A 21,978-nucleotide genomic window follows, 5' to 3' on the forward strand; every position below is an offset into this window, starting at 1 on the left:
GGTATGAAACAGTTGAGTATCAAGTTACAGAGACTGGGGTGGGGGGAGGGGGAATTGGAGGGTGTACCTTGCCCAAAGATATCCACAAGCTTCAGTTTCCTATTTTTAAGTGTATGTGTGTGTGTGTGTGAAATTAGATACCTCAAACAGTTAAGAACCTATTCTATCAGTATTCATTAAAAAAATATATAATGCATGCAGATATTACTTTTCAATTCTTAAATTATCTACAGATAAATCCTGGCACCAAACTTTTGCCTTTGAAGGATCTCTGCTTACAAGAACCAAGTGACCGACGTGCTATACTCTTAGTTAACAGTAAATGTGATGCGTGAGTCTTTGCGGGGAGGAGGAATGAAGGGAAGCAAATAATTTTTTTTGTTTGTCCATCATCATGTGAATACATAAAGGTTCCCAGTATGGTATCTTTTCTTACTTCCTGTATCTAGCAGCACCATGAAAGTAAACACTGGTCCATAAACTCATAGCCTGACATAGTAAAGAACACAGAATAGTCACCACTGTGGTTTTTCCTTTGACTCCATGTTACCAGTCAATTCCATGGGTATTTCTGCAATCAGGGCTTCTTACCCTTCTGGCAACATGAAGTAACTGAAGGAAGTATAAACAGATAGGAGCAAACCAAGATGAATTATGTTTACAAATCTCCAGAACTAAATCCAGGAATACCACTGCTGCCCAATATTTTTTTTTTGCCCAATATTTTTAATAAAATAAGGAGAAAATAGTAGAGCTAAAATGAAAGCTTCAACAGCCATTAAAATGGTCTTGTATTCCTATATATCTATATAATACATTTTATGTGACACATTTTATAAAACTATTTCTAGTTCTAGCTCATGAAAAGGTTTATAATATTCATTTTATCTTATTTTAAACTCTCCTTTTTGCTTTTAAAATAATGTGTCACTGTTAAAAGTAGGACAAAGTCAATATTGACAAATTATTTTAATTTGTACATAATTTCAAATATGTAAAATTTTAGTTCTCCAACTCCATCTATGGAAGATAAGTCATCAGACGTTGGTTATGGACGAAGTATTTCTTCTTCATCTTCTTTAAGAAGAGCAAGTAAAGAAAAGACCAAGTAAGAAAATGATGTTTTGTCTACACTCAAATAATTCTCTCCCTTAATTTGAGAGTAAAAAAGAAATTCAGATTTTAGGTTTTGGCAACTTAAATTTTAGTCTTCTCACAGTCACACAATTTCAGGATGAAAGCCAGGAAACCTGGTTTGACATTCTGTCTTCTGTGAACCCAGAGTGAGATCTTGAGCCCCTGACTCAGTGTCCATGATCAGGCTTAGTGTCCTTATTTGTAGATGGAATAATGCCTGGTGCCCTGCTTCTTCTCGGTGACTGGGATCAAAACATATAATGGAAGTGAAAATGCCTTATAAATTATAAAATGCCTTGCAAATGTAGTGCATTGCTATTTTCTGTATGATTGAAATTGGTTGTGGTGTTTTTCAAATGACAAGAGAAAACAGTTATCATTTTAGTGCTGGATTTGGATCTCCCACCGAAGAGAAATCAGAACCTACTTCGGGACGCAATACTGCTCTTAGCAAAAGCGCCACTAAAGAGAAAGGATCCAGGTAGAAACCTCCTTACTGTATTCTTCTCCTAACTGTAATCCTGTCAAGTTTTAATTACCCACAGAGTTGGTGAAAGGGAGGGGTGGCTTTTAACTAGGAAGCTCTTCTTATGGAATCAGATGTAGCACTAAACAGGACTCATGAAGTATAATTAAAATTACTTTTATTTGTGTCCCTTGTTGTCTCTTTAAAACTTACCCAGAGGGAATTTCTTCTCCTGCCTCTGGGTGAGAACTCAGGGTACTTTGCTCACTGTAAAGTCCTACGGTCACTTTAATGCAGAGACAACGGAAACAGCAGTCTCCAGTCAGCCCTTTAAAAGTCCAACCATGTGTAGGAATCAACTTAAAATGAACTTTTCTGCCCCCCACCCCCACCCCGTGGCTGCCTCGGCAGCTGATGAGCAGCACTGGCTGCACCGTAAGCCTCCCTCGTCCCTGCCTCTTGCTTCCACATCCCCTCCCCGTCTTGCCCATGGAAACCCCTGACCCTTCAGGAAGCAATGAGAAGAGGAAAGGGAAACGGGACCACATTCTGAATTTGGCTGGAACCATTATAATGTGGTTCCACGCTTTTTAGGCCTGGCATATTTTAAAACACTGTCTACATGTTTACATATTTTTAAACATATTCTTTCTCTTGTCAGCGTTTTCCTGGATTCTTCAAAAAACCACTCAGACCTCCTGCCCCGCTCCATGACCTGTCAATTATTGTTGACTTAAGCCCTTGAAAAACACTGGGGTGCTGGAGGCTATTTGGCACACATGTATATAATTGAGCATCTACCTTCTAAACCGAGACTGTCTCCTAAGGTCTCCTAAGGAGTGGTCTGCCCTCCTCCGCAGACCTCGGAGCTGTGTATGTTCTATTTCTGACTTTATTTTCTCCTGTCAGTCTCTGTTGCTCACTGTTCTGATCTCTGCTTCTGATCATCCCTCATCCTCTCTGCCCTCCTGCCCCTCCTCACCTCTTCCCTTCCCTTCCCCTCCTCACTTGGCTTCTCTTGTTCCTCCTCCCCTGGACTGAGAGTACCTTGAGGACAAGAACATGCTCGGACTCGAATGATTTCTCTTTTCATCGCCAGCACTTAGCACGGCGCTTGGCTGGCATACATAAGGCATTTGTGTTTATTCAAGAGAACAGAAATCTCAACTTTTTGCAGGAAAAGGTTATTTTCAACAAGATCCACACTTATAAACTGTGTCTCTTGAGCAAATAGGTTACCTTCTCTTTGGCTGAGTTCACTTATCAGTAAAATGCAAAACAAAACAAAACTGTAGTTTGGGGCTTCCCTGGTGGCGCAGTGGTTGAGAGTCCGCCTGCCGATGTAGAGAACACAGGTTCGTGCCCCGGTCCGGGAAGATCCCACATGCCGCGGAGCGGCTGGGCCCGTGAGCCATGGCCGCTGAGCCTGCGCGTCCGGAGCCTGTGCTCCACAACAGGAGAGGCCGCAACAGTGAGAGGCCCGCGTACCACAAAAAAACAAAAAACCTGTAGTCTGTTCCTCACAGTGTCTTGAGAAGATTAAATAAGTTAATGAATGAAAAGGGCTTAGAGCAGGGCCTGGCCCAGAGTAAACATTCAACAAATGTTAGTACTATTGGATGAAACAGTTGCAGGGAGCCCAAACCCACTCCAGCCTTGCAGGGATGCAGAAGAATCCCCAGAATCCAGCGCACGACAGGAGCTGGGAGTAAAGTAGATAAACGGTTAGTCTGCTTGTCTCTCTCCCTCTCTCTTTTTCTCTCTCCACCTGCACAGTGTCTGTTTACAATTGCTTTGTTACCTTCCTTGACTTTCTTTTGGTTGCCACCTCACCCATAACTGTAGCTTATATGTGACTTTGACTTGCCATGGGACCAAATCTGGGCCCAATTCCAAGGCAGTCTTTCAGTTCTAAAGCCCAACAATAATCAAGTACAATCTGCGTCTCTTGTGTGTATTTGTGGGGGAGACCATCTTATCTTCACATGCTTGACAGGACAAGGCTGGCTCTGAGGCAGGTGTCTCCCTGTGGTCTCCTGAACTCCTCAGCTTCCTGGGGAAGAATCCACCTGGCTTATTTAAGTGATCAGTGTGTCCAGGCTCTTTCCCCTTCTCAGCCCTTGGTCCACTGGGGGATAGATTGGTCATAATCTCGTTGTCCTGTTGTTTATCTTTTGGTCAACCTTTCTTGTCTTGTGACTGTTAAAGACCCCTGGACATAGAGTAAAATATTTTAACTCTACTCATCTGAAAATGTCATGGAGAATGTTTAATGTTGACCAAAAAGATACTGAGCAATACTGACAAAGAATAATGAGACATCTAGAACCACAAAGCAGCTGAATTTCTGAAAGGGAGAGGAGAGATGGGAGACAAGTCAGTCAACTGTGTGTGAGGTACCAGACAAGGAAAGTGAAAGTGCGGACTTCTTTTTCCTGATGAATATTATTACCATATACCATGTAAATTAAAATCATTGAGCAACAGGCTCTCATTAGGTGACCAGCCACCATCTTATTTCTGTTTTCGAAGGTTTTAATTGCACTTTCTTTTATGGCATAGCACTCAAAGGAGAGGTGATTAATTTATATTTTGTTTATCCAGACACCTTCTTGATACTTCCCTAGGCTTCACAGAAACCAACATGTGTAATGCTCTCTAAAGCTTTTCCTTGTAAAGACCATTCTCCTTACAATAAACACTTACTATACCCATTTGTGAAAGGAATTACAAGTTCTATCTATACCATATTTTTTATTGAGACTAGTTTTCATAAATATTTAAGTTGATTGCACATGAGTTTATTATACACACTTAAAAGTGTGTTTTTCTGTCCCCAAATAGGAGGATATGAAATACATATCCTTCCAGTCTGTTCATCTTTGGAGACTTTTAGATCTTTACAACATATACTTTAACATTTCTGCTACTTAGGTCATCTTGATCCCACCACAATGACTTCCTAAAACATTTTTGTTTTTAAAATGATTTTCCTCAGAAAACTGGACAGCCACATGCATAAGAATGAAAGTAGACCACTATCTTATACCATAAACAAAAATTAACTCAAAATGTGAGACCTGAAGCCATAAAACTCCTAGAAGAAAACTTAGATGATAAGCTGTTTACTTCAGTCTTGGCAATCGATTTTTGGATCTGACTCCAAAAGCAAAGACAACAAAAGCAAAAAATAAATAACTGGGACTACATCAAACTAAAAAGCTTCTGCACAGCAAAGGAAACCACCAACAAAATGAAAAGACAACCTACTGAATGCGAGAAAATATTTGCAAATCATATATCCAATAAAAGGTTAATATCCAAAATATAAGAATTCATAAAACTCAGTAGCAAAACAAAGCAATCTGATTTTTAAAGGGCAGAGGATCTGAATAGACATTTTTTCAAAAAAAGACATGCAGATGGCTAACAGGCACAAAAAAAGATGCTCAACATCACTAATCATCAGGGAAATGCAAATCAATACCACAATGAGATATCACCTCACACCTGGTAGATCGGCTATCAGGAAGACAAGAGATAGCAAGTTTCGGCCAGCATGTGGAGAAAAGAGAACCCTCGTGCACTGTCGATGGGAATGTAAATTGGTGCAGGCTTTATGGAAAACAGTATGGAGGTTCCTCAAAACATTAAAACTTAAAATGATCCAGCAATTCCCCCTCTGGGTATTTATCTGATGAAAATGAAAGCACTAATTTGAAAATTTTCTACACCCCCACATTCATTGCAGCATTATTTAACACAGCCAAGATATGGAAACAACCTAAGTGTCCATCAATGGATGACTGGACAAAGAAGAAGTGGTATATGTATACGATAGAATACCACCAGCCATAAAAAAGAATGAAATCTTGCCATCTGAGACAACATGGATGGACCTTGAAGGAATTATGCTAAGCAAAGTATCAGACAGAGAAAGACAAATATTGTACAATTTCACTTATATGTGGAATCTAAAAAACAAAACAAATGAACAAACAAAGCAAAATCATAGATAAAGAGAATAGAATGGTGGTTGCCAGAGGGAAGGGGGGTTGAGTGGGCGAAATGGGTGAAGGGGGTCAAGAGGTCAAATTTCCAGTTATAAAATAAAGTCATGGGAATGTAATGTACAGCATGGTGACTACAGTCAATAATATAGAGCATATTTAAATGTTGCCAAGAGAGTGAATCCTAAAAGTTCACTTTGTATGGTGACGGATGGTAACTAGACTTACTCTGGCGGTCCTTTCACAATGTATAGAAATATCGAATCATTGTGTTGTACACCTGAAACCAATATAATGTTACATGTTAATTATACCTCAATTTAAAAATTTAACTAAAATTTAAAAAATAAAAGAATTTCTCTCAAACCCTCTTTTTACCCATACCTTACCTTTTTTTTTTTTCCCTTCTCTTAAATCTTGACTTCAAAAGTCTTCCAAAAACACATATTGTCTCTTGGTAATATTTAAATACCTTCTGACCTTCTTTTCTTGAATTTATTCATTCATTCAACAAATATTTACTGAGCACTTAGATGCCAGGAATTATTCTAGTATTAGAAGTATAGCACTGAACAAATACCTCTGCCCTAATAGAACTTACATCCTAGTGGAACAAACAAAATAAACTACACACACACACATCACACATCTCACACACACACACACACACACACACACACACACACACACACGATGTACCTTCCTAAGACCAGAATAAATCATATCTCCACTTTGTACAGTACTCCCTTCTCATCCTTTTGGAATAGATTGGGTAGAACAGGACACCTAACTGGAATAGATTTTGTTCAGTGTTGAACTGCTTGAGTTTCTAATTTTTATTCCTTGTGGAATGTATTGAATGCTACATGGTATTGTGATTATTTTTCACATACCAAAATCTTCTCACCTAAATTGAAACCACAAGTGGGCCGGATTCATGACTTACATCTCTCCCACCAGCTCTGCCCTATAATTGATACATTCAAATAGTTGGCACTTCCCTGGTGGTGCAGTGGTTAAGAATCTGCCTGCCAATGCAGGGGACATGGGTTTGAGCCCTGGTCCAGGAAGATCCCACATGCCGTGAAGCAACTAAGCCCATGCGCCACAACTACTGAGCCTTCACTCCAGAGCCTGTGAGCCACAACTACTGAAGCCCACGGGCCTAGAGCCCACGCTCCACAACAAAGAGAAGCCACCACAATGAGAAGCCCGCGCACTGCAAGGAAGAGTAGCCCCCACTCACCACAACTAGAGAAAGCCCATGCACAGCAACAAACAACCAATGCAGCCATAAATAAATAAATAAATTTACTTAAAAAAATAGTTGATGGGATCAAGAAGGAGCAAGTGGTTAAACTTTGATAATGTCAATACACAATTTTGAGCCAATTATCTCTCTCTACTTGCCTATCTACCTACTCATCCACCTGTGAACATAGAAAATATCCTTATTGTTTTGGGTTCTCACAGTAAATCTCTGTTCTCTGAGGTAGTTTTGCTAAAGTTTCTGCAAGAAAGCTAGAATTTGTTATATCTTTAATCATAAATTGATGTTCTTTCTGGAGATTAATTTTACAGGAGTTAATTTTGTAATTTCCAAGCTCTTGTTTCCATGTTTATCTAGAAATGAAATTCATTTAAGTACTGAAGCCCTTATTTACACCACTTGGCAGCCTTCATGGGAAAGAAGTCCAAGTGAAATACTTCTATTTATAGCAGCAGGAAATTACAATTCAGGGGTTCCCATAAATTATCTCTTTTTAATCACTCAGTCAGTTTCCCTCTGATGCGCTTAGCCCAGGGTACTGGACGTCATCTTCTCACACCAAATGATTCTTCTCACTTCAGGCAGCATGCTCAGGGAGAACTACACCTGCTTTGTTTCATAGGTGGCTCTGAGTAATCACAGGGTCGAGATCTCCAATCTTACAAAGCTACCCTGTAATTTTAGAAAACAGGTAAACCTATTTATGCTTTCTTGCCATTCTAATTGACCTTCCCAGGATTAGTTCCTAATTTACTAACATCTGACTATGCACTGTAAGGTGTTCAGTTTATTTATCTTACAAAAAAGGAAAAGGGTTAAGATGATATAGCTGGAAAGTAGTCATTTTTGCTTGGAGATTTTATCACAATATATCGTTAGTGCATTTAATGCATGATTAGACTCTTTCCTCGGCTGTAGTAAATAGAATATTGGATTAGAAAATATAAAACTTTTTTTTTTTTAGTATTTGTTATGATTATAGAGTTTTGTGTGATTCTCCAATAGCAGCTGATTGGATTATTTTTGTATTTTTTTCTCTAAATTAAAGGGAAAACTCAAATGGACTTCAGTTGATCCTCCTCCCACACCATACTTCAAATAATACTTAAAGATAATTCCCACCCCTAATTTACTGCTAGTGGAACAGAATGCTCCATACTTGTAAATACATAATTTAGGAGATTTACCTGCCTACACCAGCCTAGTCCCATTTTGGGGCTTTCAAATATATAATCGCAGCTAAGATTTATTATAGCAAAAGATACAATGCAAGATCAGCAGGCAAAAGATACACATAAGAAAAGGCTGAAAGAAGTCACACACAGGCTTCCTAGTCCTCCCTCTGTCTCTGCTAGCATAGCAGAGATTGCTCCACCCAAGAAAGCCCACCTGAGTCATGGGATCCAGACTTCATAAAGGTGTAAATTCCAATTACCTATAGGGAAACACCAATTTGAATGATAGTAGATTTCTCCCAGACCAGAAGGAAATGGCACAGCATTTTTCAAGTGCTAAAAGAATCAACCATGTGTTCTCTATCTGATGAATCTATCCTTCAGCAATAAAGAGGGAGAAATAAAGACATTCCCAGATGGGGGAAAACAATTTACTGCTAGCTGGCCTACCCTTACAGACTGGCTAGCTAAAGGAAGTTCTTCCAACGAAAAGAAAATAATGAAAGAATCTGGAAGGATCAGGAAGAAAGAAGGAAGAGCTGAAATATGGGTATATACAATAGACTATTTCCTCATGAGCTTTATACATCATATTTGATGATTGAAACAAAAATTATAAAAACATCTGATACTCAAGACGATGGTATTTAAAACTGGAGACAGTAAAGAGACCTCCATGGGTGTGAGGTTTCCATATTTCCCTCAAAGTGGTAAAACATGGATACCAGCAGACTGTGATAACCAATATATGTATATTATAATACCTACAGTAACCACTACAAACCAATACAAAGAACTACACTCAAAAGCAATGTAAATAAATCAAGATGGATAAATAAAAATGTTCAAGTAACCCACAGGAAGGCAAGAAAAGAAAAACAAAGGAAAAGAGCCAATCAAAAAGGCAGAGATTGGCAGAGTGGATTAAAAAGTTATGATTCAACTATATGCTGTTTAAAGAAACTCAAATGTATCGATATAGGTGGGTTGAAAATGAAAGGATGGAAGAAGATACCATGTAAACATTAATTTTTTAAAAAACAGGAATGTTTTTTTAAATATGTATTAAGGCAGACTTCAGAGCAAAGAAAAATTCTAGAGAGAAAGAGGGACATTACATATGATAAAATGAATCAATCCATGAAGAAGATATAATGATCCAATGTATATGCACCAAACAACAGAGCCTCAAAATACATGAGGCAAAAACTGATAGAGCAGAAAGGAGAAATAGAAAAATCCAAAATTATAGCTGGGGACTTCGACATGCCCCTCTGAGCAACTGATAGAACTACTTGACCTAAAATCAGCAAGGATATAAACGAGTTGAACAACACCAGAAATAAATAGGATTTAATTGACATATTATGGAACATTCCATCACCAGCAACAGAATACACATTTTTTCAGCTGCACTTGGAACATTTACAATACCCTGGGTCATAAAACAAGGCTCAGCAAATTTAAAATAATTGAAATCATACAGATTATATTCTCTGACCATAATAGAATCAAACTAGAAATTAATGACAGAAAGACAAGAAGAAAATCTTTAAGCATATGGAAATTGAATAATACACTTCTAAATAATCTCTGGGACAAAAGGAAGCCTCAAAGGACTTAAAATATACAAAGAACTGAATGAAAATGAAAATACAACTCTCAAAATTTGTGGGATGCAGCCAAAGCAATGCTGAGAGGGAGATTTATTTTACTAAAATGTATTAGATAGAGAGGTCATAAATCAATAATCTAACCTCAAGAATCTAGAAAAATAAACTTAATAAAATTAGAAGGAAGAAAATAATAAAAACAGAAATCAATGAAATTTAAAACAGAAAAACAGCAGAGAAAGTCAATGAAATCAAAAGCTAGTTCTTTAAAAATGTCAATAACTGTGTCAACAGTACTATGAGAACTTTAATTCAGCACCTTAAATGAAATGGACCAATTCATCAAAAACTGCAAACTATCAAAACTCACCAAAGATGGAACAGATGCCAAAATCATCATTTAACTATTAAAGAAGTTGATTTCATAAAACCCTTCCAAAAGAGAAATCTCCTGACCCAGATGATTTCATTAGTGAATTCTGCCAAATATTTCTAGAATTAACACCAACTCTAAACAATCTTTTCAAGAAAATAGAAAAGAGAATGTTTCCCAACTCATGTTATGATACCAGCATTATCCTAATGTCAATACCAGAAAAGGACATTATAAGAAAATTACAGCTCAAAATCCATCATGAAAAAAAAAAATCCATCATGAACATAGATGAAAAAAAACCTTTCTGAAATATTAGCACATCAAAGCAATATATAAAGAGAATAAATAATTCATCTCAGAGTTTATCCCAGGAATGCAAGGCTGGTTCAATATTTGAAAATCAATCAATGTAATCCATATTAACAGTATAAAGAAGAAAAAGCACATAATCATATTAATTGATGCAGAAAATCAGTTGACAAAATTCAACATCTATTCATGATAAAAACTAAAACTGTCAGCAAAATAGGAAGAATATAAGGGAACTTCCTCAGCCTGATAAAAGGCATCCACAAAAATTACCATACTTAATGGTGAAAGACTGGATGCTTTCCTGCAAAGATCATGAACAAGACAAGTGAGGAGAGAAAAACTGTTCCTATTTGCAGACAACATGATTGTCTAAACAGAAAATCCTTAAGGAATCCACTTAAAAACAAACAAAACTCTTAGAACTAATAGGTGAGTTTAGCAACATGTCAGGATATAAGTTCAACACAGAAAAATCAATTATATTTTTATATACCAGCTATGAAAAATTGAAAACCAAAAACTTTTAATACCATTTTAATAGGGCTGAAAAATGAAATATGAAATTAAAGTGAAAGAGAAAATGAAACAAAACATGTATAGAACTTATATACTGAGAACTGTAAAACACAAAGGAAATCAAAGAATCACTAAATATGTGAAGGGATATACCATGTTCACGTGTTGGAAAACTCAACATAGTGAAAATGTCAGTTTTCCCTGAGTCGATCTAGATTTGATACAATTCTATCAAAATTCCAGCAGCATTTTTGGTAGACAGAGATATGCTAATTCTAAAACTTTTATGGAAAGGTAAATAAATTATAATAGTGAAAAATCATTTTGAAAAAGAATAAAATTGAATCATTCTACCTGATTTTATGACTTACTGTAAAGCTACAGTAACCACAATAGTTTGGTATTGATGAAGGGATAGACCGGGACATGAATGAACAGAATAGAGTCCAATAATAGATGACAGAAGCATGGTCAATGGATTTTTTAATTGAAAATATTATGATATAATTGTAAATTCACATGTTATTTTAAGAAATAACATAGAGTGAGCCCATATACCCCTAACCCAGTTTCCCCCAATGATAACATTTTCAAAACTATAGTACAATATCACAACCAGGATAATGACGAATACAATCCAATGGTTTTATTCAGGTTCCCCCAGTTTTACTCCTACGTGTGTGTGTCTGTGTGTATATTAACTTCTATACAATTTTCTCACATGGGTAGGTTCATGTTAAGATAATCAATAGTTCTATCACCACAAGGATCATTCATGTCTAACTGCTCAGCACCATTTGTTGAAAAGTCTATACTTCTCCCATTGAATTGCTTTTGCACCTTTGTTAAAAATAACTGAGCATATTTGTGTGGGTCTGGGTCTTCTGTTACATTAATCTGTGTGTCTGTCCCTCCACCAGTATCATTCCATCTGGATTACTGTAGCTACCCAGTAAGATCTGATATCAAGCAAAGTGATTCTTCCCACTTTATCCTTCTTTGTCAAGTTTGATTTAGCTATTCTAGCACCTGTGCCTTTCCATATAAATCTTAGAATAAGATATTCTATTCTACAAAAAAACTTTGCTTGGATTTTGATAGGAATTACATTAAACCTAGAGATCATTTGGGGAGAATTACATCTTTAATATGTTGCATCTTTAAATCTATGGACACAGGATGTCTCATCATGTATTTATGCCTTCTTTGATTGCTTTTGACAGCACTTTTTAATATTCAGCACACAAATCCTACACGTTTTTTAGAAGTTTATACCTAAGGATTTAATTTTCTTGGCATAATTGTAAGTGCTCCAAATTTTTTTTTGGTTTTTAATTTTGGTTTCCACCTGTTCATTGTAACTATATAGAAACATAATTGATTTTGTATGTTGTTCTTATATCTTCAGATCTTGATGAACTCAATTCTTAGTTCTGGGAGTTTTTTCAGTAGATTCTTTGGGATTTTCTACATAGGCAATCACGTCATCTGCTTTGTCTTTAGTTTTCAATAATTTGATTTCAACGTGTCTGGAGTGGATTTCTTTGAGTGTACCTTATTGACATTCACTGAAATTCTTTTTCTTTTTTTAAATAAATATTTATTTATTTATTTATTTTTGGCTGTGTTGGGTCTTCATTGCTGCACGTTGGCTTTCTCTAGTTGCAGTAAGCGGGGGCTAGTCTTCTTTGCAGTGCATGGGCTTCTCCTTGCGGTGGCTTCTGTTGTTGCGGAGCATGGGCTCTAGGCATGCAGGCTTCAGTAGTTGTGGCACACGGGCTCAGTAGTTGCGGCTCAAGGGCTCTAGAGCACAGGCTCAGTAGTTGTGGTGTATGGGCTTAGTTGCTCCGCAGCATGTGGGATCTTCCCAGACCAGGGCTCGAATCTGTGTCCCCTGCATTAGCAGGCAGATTCTTTTTATTTTTTTTGGTGCATGGGCCGGGAAACGAACCTGCAGGCAGATTCTTAACCACTGTGCCACCAGGGAAGTCCCTGAAATTCTAGACTATGTAGATTTATGTCTTTAACCAAATTGAGGAAACCATTTCAGCCTTAATTTATTCAATTTTTTTTTCTGTGCTTCATTCTTTCTCCTCTTCTTCTGAGTCTACGATGACACCAATATTAGCTCTTATTTATTGCACCACAAGTCCCTGAGACTCTGTCAGCTGCTTTTTCAATCTTTTGTTGTCCAGATTGGATCATTTTTATTGATTTATCTTCAAGTTCATAGACTGTTTCTTCTGTTATCTCCATTCTGCTATTAAACCTATTCAGGGAATTGTGTTTTTTAAGTTTTGGTTATTGTATTTTTCAGCTGCAAATTCTATTTTTTTATCTTCTATTTCTTTCTAAGACTTTCTAACTCCCTGGTCATTTCAAGAGTGTTTGACCCACTTGTTGGAACAGTTTACAGCTGAGTCATCTCAGCACTGATGTGTTTTGATTGTCTTTTCCCATACGAGGTGAGATTTTCCTGGTTCTTCATATGTTGAGTAATTATATAGATTGTGATATTATGTTATGAGTCCTTCAGTTCTTATTTATGGGTCTTACACTTATGCTAAGAAGAATGTTTCTTTTGTGTGTGTGTTTTAGCAATCAATTGGCCCAGATGCTCTCAGTCTTCAAATTTCAACCAGTGTTTTGTGGGTTGTCATTCCACCATTAGTCCCATTTTCAAAGGCTTTGTGGTGCTATTTGGATCAGCCCTGCACGTGTACCAAATAGTGTCCAGTATGGGACTTGGGCGGTAGTTTATACCATAGTTCCATCTTCAAAATCTACGTATGTGCCGTTTAGGATCAGAACTATGCACACACAGCTTGGAAGTAAGCCTAGGAATATATAAACAATTTTATAGGGTTGCTTTCCTGAGCTCCTCCCTCTCCATGATCTCCCTTGTCTTTTTTGGTTCCTTGGAGCTTCCCTTTTGGTCCTCAAGCCAAAAAACCCTTTATTTACCCTGCGCTGCTACGCTCTTGCCATGACTGCATCCATGTCCACAGCCAAACAGCAGGAGGACTGAGCAAGTATAAGGCAGTTTTAGACTCTTAGGGACCTTAATGTCACCGCTGCCACCACCGTCACAAGCTTCCTTAGAAGATGGGGTACAAGATAATGGATAAAAATAAGAAAAAAAATCAAAAAAAGGGTTTTCCTCCACTGTCCCTCTTTCCTGCTTCTCAATCGGGCTTCTCCTTGGGCTCTCTCTGTGCTGATGCCCACTTCCAGACCTGGGACTATGTTTAGTTCAGCTTGGAGAATAGTGGAGGAAAATTAAAATATAAGCTCACCGTCAGTTCCATAGTCATTCAAATGTCAGTCTTCTCTGATCTTCCTGCTGTGAATTATTTTTCAGAGTTTTCAAATAGCTATTGCATGCACCCTGTCCAGGTTTTATGACTGTATTCAGTAGGAGACACAGGGTGAAGTGTGCTTACTCCCTGTTACCTGGAATGAGAACCCCTGTCATTGTTTTGTTCCACTCATGAGAGAATTAGTAAGATATTAATACTGGTTCAAAGATCATTTGAGAATATATGCATTTCTATCCAATTTAATTAAGGAATGTTAGAAAAAGATTTTAACCTTTGGGAGTATCTTTTCCATTGAAGAGAAATAATTTACATCTCTACTAAACAAAAATCTATATGTTAACTAGTAACTTCTCTAAGTCTGGAACTTTTCATTAAGAGTATCTTTTAATTAAACAGTATCTTTACTGTTTACTAAGTACATTCTATTTACCCTAAGTACAGAACTAAATACGTTTCCCTAGATAAACTTTGCATGAATCTTTGCCCCTGCATGACATGAAAATTCCATGCCATCCTTATTTTGTTTTTGTCTTTTTCCATGTTTTGGATAATTGTTCTTAAAAGTGGGATCCAAATTCTTCTTGCAGAAGGTCTCAACTGAAGCAAGAGATGATATAAGACTGGCATAGACTCTCTGAGGAGGCAACCTATTTTTTCCCAATTCCATAAATATTTATTACATACCTACAATGTACCAAATATCTTGATAAGCAATGGTACAGAAAAGCAATGATTTTCATAATATGTATCAGTCGTGTAGTAATCTCTTGAAAAATAATTTCTCCGGCAAAATATAGAGACTATAAAGCTCTTTGTCGTGGAAAATTTGAAAACTCTGTATGGTATTGTTGTTGAGGTATATATAAAATACTATATTTCTGCAATGCTCTTCAGATCAACTCAGAGCACAGTTAGTGCTTATTCACTCTGTGATATTGATTGCTATTGTTTACTCTCTAAGGAAAGGCAGAGTAAAAAAAGAAGAGGAAAAAGTGAAGGAGGAGGAAGAGGTTGCAGTAGCACCAAAACTGACTGGAGAAGGAAGTCCTGATAAAGAATGGCTCCCTCCCTCTGATCCTGACTTCTGTGTTTATGTGTATGAAGTGACCAGATCCATACTTCCCATCACCAGTATAAAGGAACAGGTTGAGGTTCTTGCAAAGTAAGTGTCTATATATACATACACATTTTCAATTTCTGAAAAATGTTTTTGATGTTACTGATTTGCACTTTTTAGCCAATTTTCAAACAACTACACCATAATAAAACCAAACTTGTATAGCACCCTGCCTCTGACTCTGAAGCAGAAACACAATGAATTGGATATAAATCCTCCATTTCTATTTTAGATCATATTTCTGCCAAGAATCAGAGCTAGGAGCTGGAAATTACTTAAAGAAAAATGCCTAGGTCATTTTCTCCAGCTAAACCAGGAAAAGCATCTTTCAGGGTGATCCTAAAGAAGTTATGAATGAAGGAATCCTATTTTGAATTATTTGTAAACTCACAAGTTGTTTTCTAATACAAATAGCCATCCCTTATTTTTATGTTATATGTCTGATATTTTGTGTTTCATGTTGCTCCAAAGTGGGATTGTGGGTATTCTAAGAGATGGTTCGGCATGCTGTATAAGCTAAGTGAGGTCGCCTCCTAAACAAGAGCAGTTAATCTGATTCCTCTAAGAGAAGGCTGAGAACCTGACTTTATGACTGACAGGAAACCTCTAGAAATGGAGGCTTGCCTTCATGACTGACACCAGCCAGTTGTGAGCTCCTGGCTTGTGCAACAGCTGCAATCTCCGTGGGAGCTTGTACCTTCTCCAAATAGAAGTGAATTGCAGGCACCAAACCTGGATGTGACAACTGCAAGAAACACAGCCGCCAGATCACTGACTTCTTGTCAGGCGACTCTGGAAGAGAGCGTTTTTGGCTACCGAAGTTTTCCTTGGTGTCCTTGAGAAATGATGACTCAAGCAGAAATCTGACTTAGCTCATTTCAACACTTGTCAAATTTCCTCATGCTTTGTTCCTATCAGAAATAGTTTTCATCATTCCCAAATAATTGTTTTCTTAACCTGAACCCACACCAAGAGAGCAATACAGAGATGTGTCCCCATGCCTTTGGCTCCTAGAGGCTGTTACAGGACATCTGGCTGGCACTGAGGGTCAGTTTTCTGCCTAATCCTTTCTCTTGGTTTTCACCACTGTTCTTCTTCACTTGGTTCCACGTACAGCAGGAGGAAGTTCTTTCTTTACAATGGGCAATCCTGCCTTTAGTCCATGATGTAGCAGCCTCAGCTGACAGAGGATTTTTGCAGGTGTGCTTACTGACATCTTCAGTGAGAGCCTAATCTTAGGAGAAACTCACAGGCAAAGTACACCCCCGCACCTCACCTCCTCACCTAACTGTTAGTAATTTTTCCCTTTTTGCCTCTTCCTGTCTCCTCTAACCTCAGTGTTACATAAATGCCATGTCTTTCTCTAAATTAAAAAAAAATGATAAAATTTAAAAGAAAAGGATGATAAAACTTGAAAAGATTTGTGAACCTCAGGGTTCACAATGGTCCTATATGTTTGTCTTTGTCTCTGAGTTTAAATTCCTTAAAAGAAGGACCACATGTCAAGACAATGCCTTGGATTTCAGATTCAAACATTTGAAAATACTTTCCAAGATTAAGATAACATTTAAAAACTGTGTTGATACAAATGTAGTGTGATATTGATTTGTATCTGGCTATACATATTGGGAAAATTAGCATTCATTTCCTTCTTCCTGCTGAATGAAATGTTAGAATTTCAGTTTATGTAAGATAGTTTAAATATAGTAAGCATAATGTTAACTTATAGTAAATACATTTTTTAAAGCAAACAAAAATCAGACGGAAAGTATCTTTTACAAGTATAATTACACAGATATTTATACTCAAAGCATCCAAAGTGAGATATTAAACTTGACTGATTAAATCTCACTGTAATTGACACAGGTACGTGGCAGAAAAAATGGGCGGTAAAATTCCAAAAGAAAAACTACATGATTTCAGCTGGGAACTTCATATAAGTGAACTAAAGTTTCAACTTAAATCCAATGTTGTACCAATTGGACTGATCAAAAAAGGAATCTTCTACCATCGAGCTTTGCTTTTCAAGGTATTTAAGATGTTTTGCTCATTTCCCACTAGGTAAAAATGTTTTGTCTGTATCATTGTGGAGTAAGCCAGTTGCTAACAATTAACTGGATGATATTAATCCTATCATTTAGATGTACTTATATTTGGCATGTATATGTATGTGTATATATACATACACACACGTATATTCACCAGACTATTGGAAACATATTCATTCAATATTTATCATACACCTACTCTAGGCCAGGGCCTCTTCCAAGGTCTGGGAATATACAGATACTAAAGTGACAGTCTCGGGACTTCCCTGGTGGTGCAGTGGTTAAGAATCTGCCTGCCAATGCAGGGGACACAAGTTCGAGCCCTGGTCCGGGAAGATCCCACATGCCCCAGAGCAACTAAGCCTGTGTGCCACAACTACCGAGCCTGCGCTCTAGAGCCCACGAGCCACAACTACTGAGCCCAAGTGCCACAACTATTGAAGCCCACGCACCACAGCTACTGAAGCCCACGCACCCACAGCCCCTGCTCTGCAACAAGAGAAGCCACCGCAGTGAGAAGCCCACGCACCACTATGAAGACCCAAGGCAGCCAAAAATAAATAAATAAATAATTTTTTATAAATAAATAAATAAATAAATAAAGTGACAGTCTCTGCATTCAAGGGGGACCTAAGCCAGACTTGCGGGTTCTCAGGTGACGTCAGGGAAAGTTTCAAGGGAGGAAGTGATATGTGGCCTCAGAATTAGAGGCTACATAGGATTTCAGCAGGTAAAGAAGGAAGACAAGGGTGTTCTAAACAATACAAATATTTATTTAAAATAACATGTATGAGAGTCAGTGGTCCATTTGAGGGATGTAGAGTAGTTGGTCTGGATCCAGAAAAGCGGGGAGGGGTTGGATAAGGCTAAAGCACCAGACAGTAAAGCACCATGTGAGTTTGTACTTGACCTTAAAATCTGTGAGTAACCACCGAAAGTTAAGGGGAAAGTGATTTTGAAAGACCACTCAGGCAACAGAATGTGGAATGAACTAGAACAGGGGAAAGACTGGAGATGGGAAGACCAACTGGAAGGTCACTGAAGCAAGAAGTACAGGTGCCTGATACTAAAGCCATGGTGGAGGCTGTGAACGAGAGGTGAGTTTGGCAGGAGATATAGAAGATAAAACTGAAAGGAGCTGTTGACTGCCTAGCAGTGGTGTGAGAGACTGCATGAGAAGAAGAAAATGATTTCCAGGATTTGGGCAGGGTAACTGGAAATGATGGCATCATTCACAGAGATGTGGACACTGGGGCAGGATTAGGTTTAAGGGAGGGGGTGATCTTCTTTTTTCCTCCATTGTGTCCAGTGTCTGGAGTATAATAGGAGCTGAAAAAATTGTTTCAGAGCCATAGACTTAAATGTATAAACTTCCTACCCTCTCCTGAATACCTATAAACCTCATTGCATCTTACCTCCAGTTCCAAGCCAATTCTGTTTATAATCCAAATGCCAGTCTTTCCTATTTCCTTGGATTTCTTGCTCTATCAATTCCTCTCTCCCATCTTAAATCTCTTTCTCTCTACTAGCTGTTTTACCTTTAAAATCTAAACTTAAGTCCAAAACATTTAAAGAGAAAACATAAATCTTTTCTCATTATATCTACAACTACTCCTATAAGCGCCTATCACCATGACCACCATCATTTTGAACTTATGTGCCAGGCACTTAATAAATATAATTGTGAAGAGTCTCAGATATGCCAAACGTTGAAATTACTACCTTTGTTTTAAAGATAAGAAAATTGATACTTAGAGAAGGAATTTACCCAAGGACAACCAGAGATACAGCTGGAATTTGAACCCATGCCTATCTGAGCCAAAACCTACCATACTGCTTCTATCTGAAGATAATTCTCATTCCCAGCCAAAATTCTGAGTCTTCTCAACTCCTAGTCACTCCTTGACCTCAGTTTCATCCTCAACTCCCTGCAGTCTGGCCCTTGTTCCCTCCCAAGAAGGATCACAGTGATCTGTTTTCTGTCTTGCTTGATACATCAAAGAATTTGTCACTGATCCTTCTCTTTCTTTAACACCACTTTCTTTAGTAACTTCTGTCCTCTCTTGCCATTTCATCTCAGTCTCCTTTGGAGACCTCTTTTCCTCCACCCTTGTCTTAAATGTTGGGGTCCTGACCCAGAACTCAAGGTTCTGTCCCAGGCTCTTCTCTTTTCTCCCTTTACATACTTCGTTTGGTGAGGTCATCCTCCTACATCACCTTAAATACGACTTACATGTCTCAGGTTTCTAGATCATTTCCTCTCTCCCACAAGCCGCTCCTGATTCCAGGTCTATCTGTCTGTCTACCCTGTAGCTAGCTGCCCTTGTGTGTCTTGTAGGAACTGCATTAGTCTTCTCAGGCCACTATAACCAAGTACCACAGATGGGGTGGCTTAAACAATAAACAGTTATTTCTCACTGTTCTGGAGGCTGAGAAGTCCAAGATCAAGGTGTCAGGAGATTCAGTGTCTGGTGAGAGCCCACTTCTTGGTCGGCGGTTGCTGCTTTCGTACCGTATCCTTATATTTCAGAGTGGGGGGAGGGCCCTTCCTCCTCTTATAAGGGCACAATTCCCATCGTGGGGGCTTCACCCTCATGACTGCCTCTTAAGGGACCCACCTTCAGAAAGAAAACAGGAATCTCAAGGGGAAACATTTCAGTTCACAACGTTACAGCAGACTGAATTCATTACCCTCACACCTCACCTGAGTCACGCAGTTAATCACCCAGGTCTTGCCTACCACTGAATCCTGAACACCAACACTCACTGGTAAAACGTGTTATCCTTCTATTCCTCCCAAAAGCGTTTACTCCCCCTACATAAACTCTTCATCTCCCCGTTTTCTTCCGGCTCCTTTCCTCCATGGAAGCCTAGATAAATCGTCCACAGACCGTGTAACCTGCTCACTGATTTCCTTCGTCTTCGTGCCCCCATCCTTCTGCCCCTCCACCTTGCCTGCCCACACTGGACCAATCCGACTGCCTGCCCTTCCCACAATGACACTTGGGCTGCAGAACGTGACAGTGGGATGTGCCACAGCCAATTCAGGATCCAAGGTGGTGGATGTACGTGCTGCCTGGCCATCTTTTCCAGCTCCTGGCTACAGGCTTTTCCTGTTTTCCTCAGCAGCTGTGCCCCACATCTGCCTTCTTTCCTAAGCCTTTTCATCTTCACCTCTTCCTATATGCAGATGACCTTGTTTCCCACTTCACAAAGAAAATAGATACTTCCAGATTCAACTCAGCTGAGGTTAAGAACTCAGACTCTGGGAACTCCCTGGTGGTCCAGTGGTTAGGACTTGGCGTGCTCACTGCTGGAGCCCTGGGTTCAATCCCTGGTCGGGGAACTGAGATCCCACAAGCCAGCTCTCTTATCCACTATGATGTGGCTAGGAAGTTTCCAGATTATTTAAAAAGTGCTTTTAAAATCAGGACAAATTGAAGAGACAGCTTCCGAGGAACATACGCAACCCCTGAGGACAGGGCATCAGGCAGCCCAAGAAGGACCAACCGCTCACAGTTCTGCCCCCCCCCCCGGCTCAAAAACACCTGTCTACACCACACAGAACAAATGGGCTAGAAACAGGTCCCTGCCATTCCAGTCCTGCCATTCAATCCCACTGCATATCACACCCAAGGAGCAGCCCAGGAGCATGGAAAGATTGATAGATGCACTAGAGCTGAAAGCCTGTGGAACAGCTTTTCTCCAATTACGTTATCAATCTTGTGCTGATACAATGCAGCGCAACTGCCTGAAAAATGTCCCTTCCCAGCAGGACCTACACAGAGATTTTGAGTCCACAGAATCTTGAGCAACAGGGGAACTTATCACATTTTACCAACTCCTATCACAACACTCCACCTTTTTTCCAGCCTCCTTTCTGAGCACTTTGTTGTTGTTCTGCAAGAGTGTATATTTCACCTTCGAGCAAGGTGGGTCTTTCAACCAAGGCTTTTTCTCCGCCCCTCCCCCTCCTCCCTCCTGGTTGATCTCGCGTTTTCTCCCCACAGGCTCTGGCTGACAGAATTGGCATCGGCTGCTCTCTGGTTCGCGGGGAGTACGGCAGAGCCTGGAATGAAGTCAAGCTGATGAATGAATCCCGAAAGGGGGTGATTGGGGCTCTTCCTCCCCCGGAAACTTACATAGTTGACCTCATGTTCCATCCAGGGGCACTGATAAAGTTAAGAAGCCGAGAGGCAGATCTTTACAGATTTCTCTAAACTTCCAAATGAACACAAAAGGTGTTGAAACAAGAAATCCATTATATACCCTTTCTATGAAGTTCACTGGTAGATTTTATCAGTATTTCTTTAAATAAAAATATTAGAAATGCTCTCCTTGTGTAGAAACGAGGTCACTAGGATTGGACTTGGTCGTGCTTCTGAGTTCAGGCTTTTGGCAAGCATTCAGTCTGATGAGATCAGATTACACTTGTGTAAAGCTTATTATTCTCGAAATTAATCCACCCCGCTGTTTCCTAAGGAGCATCTCTGCCCTTTGGGAATCACGTGTAAAAGCACCCAGCTACTGTTCCCAGCACAGTGCTCTATGACTGTCATTCTTCATGTTCCGGATGCTCCAGGAAGACTTGGTTAAATCAAGTCCATGGTTTGTTGTG

General features: G+C 38.9%; 1 protein-coding gene across 2 annotated transcripts in view; it reads left to right on the forward strand.

The window, feature by feature from the left end:
* Window positions 1–21,580, forward strand: part of ARMC3 (armadillo repeat containing 3) — a 92,160-nt gene extending 70,580 nt beyond the window's left edge. The window contains exons 13-18 of one of the 2 annotated variants that reach the window (XM_060161461.1): window positions 234–331; window positions 1,007–1,108; window positions 1,502–1,618; window positions 15,157–15,357; window positions 17,179–17,341; window positions 21,371–21,580. In XM_060161461.1, the coding sequence (XP_060017444.1) occupies window positions 234–331; window positions 1,007–1,108; window positions 1,502–1,618; window positions 15,157–15,357; window positions 17,179–17,341; window positions 21,371–21,580 (891 nt within the window). The remainder of the gene's footprint in view (window positions 1–233; window positions 332–1,006; window positions 1,109–1,501; window positions 1,619–15,156; window positions 15,358–17,178; window positions 17,342–21,370) is intronic. The other variant, XM_060161471.1, reaches the window with a different exon arrangement.
* Window positions 21,581–21,978: the final 398 nt, after the last annotated feature.

The sequence above is a fragment of the Lagenorhynchus albirostris genome, chromosome 1 (genome assembly GCF_949774975.1).
Source record: "Lagenorhynchus albirostris chromosome 1, mLagAlb1.1, whole genome shotgun sequence".
NCBI lineage: Eukaryota > Metazoa > Chordata > Mammalia > Artiodactyla > Delphinidae > Lagenorhynchus > Lagenorhynchus albirostris.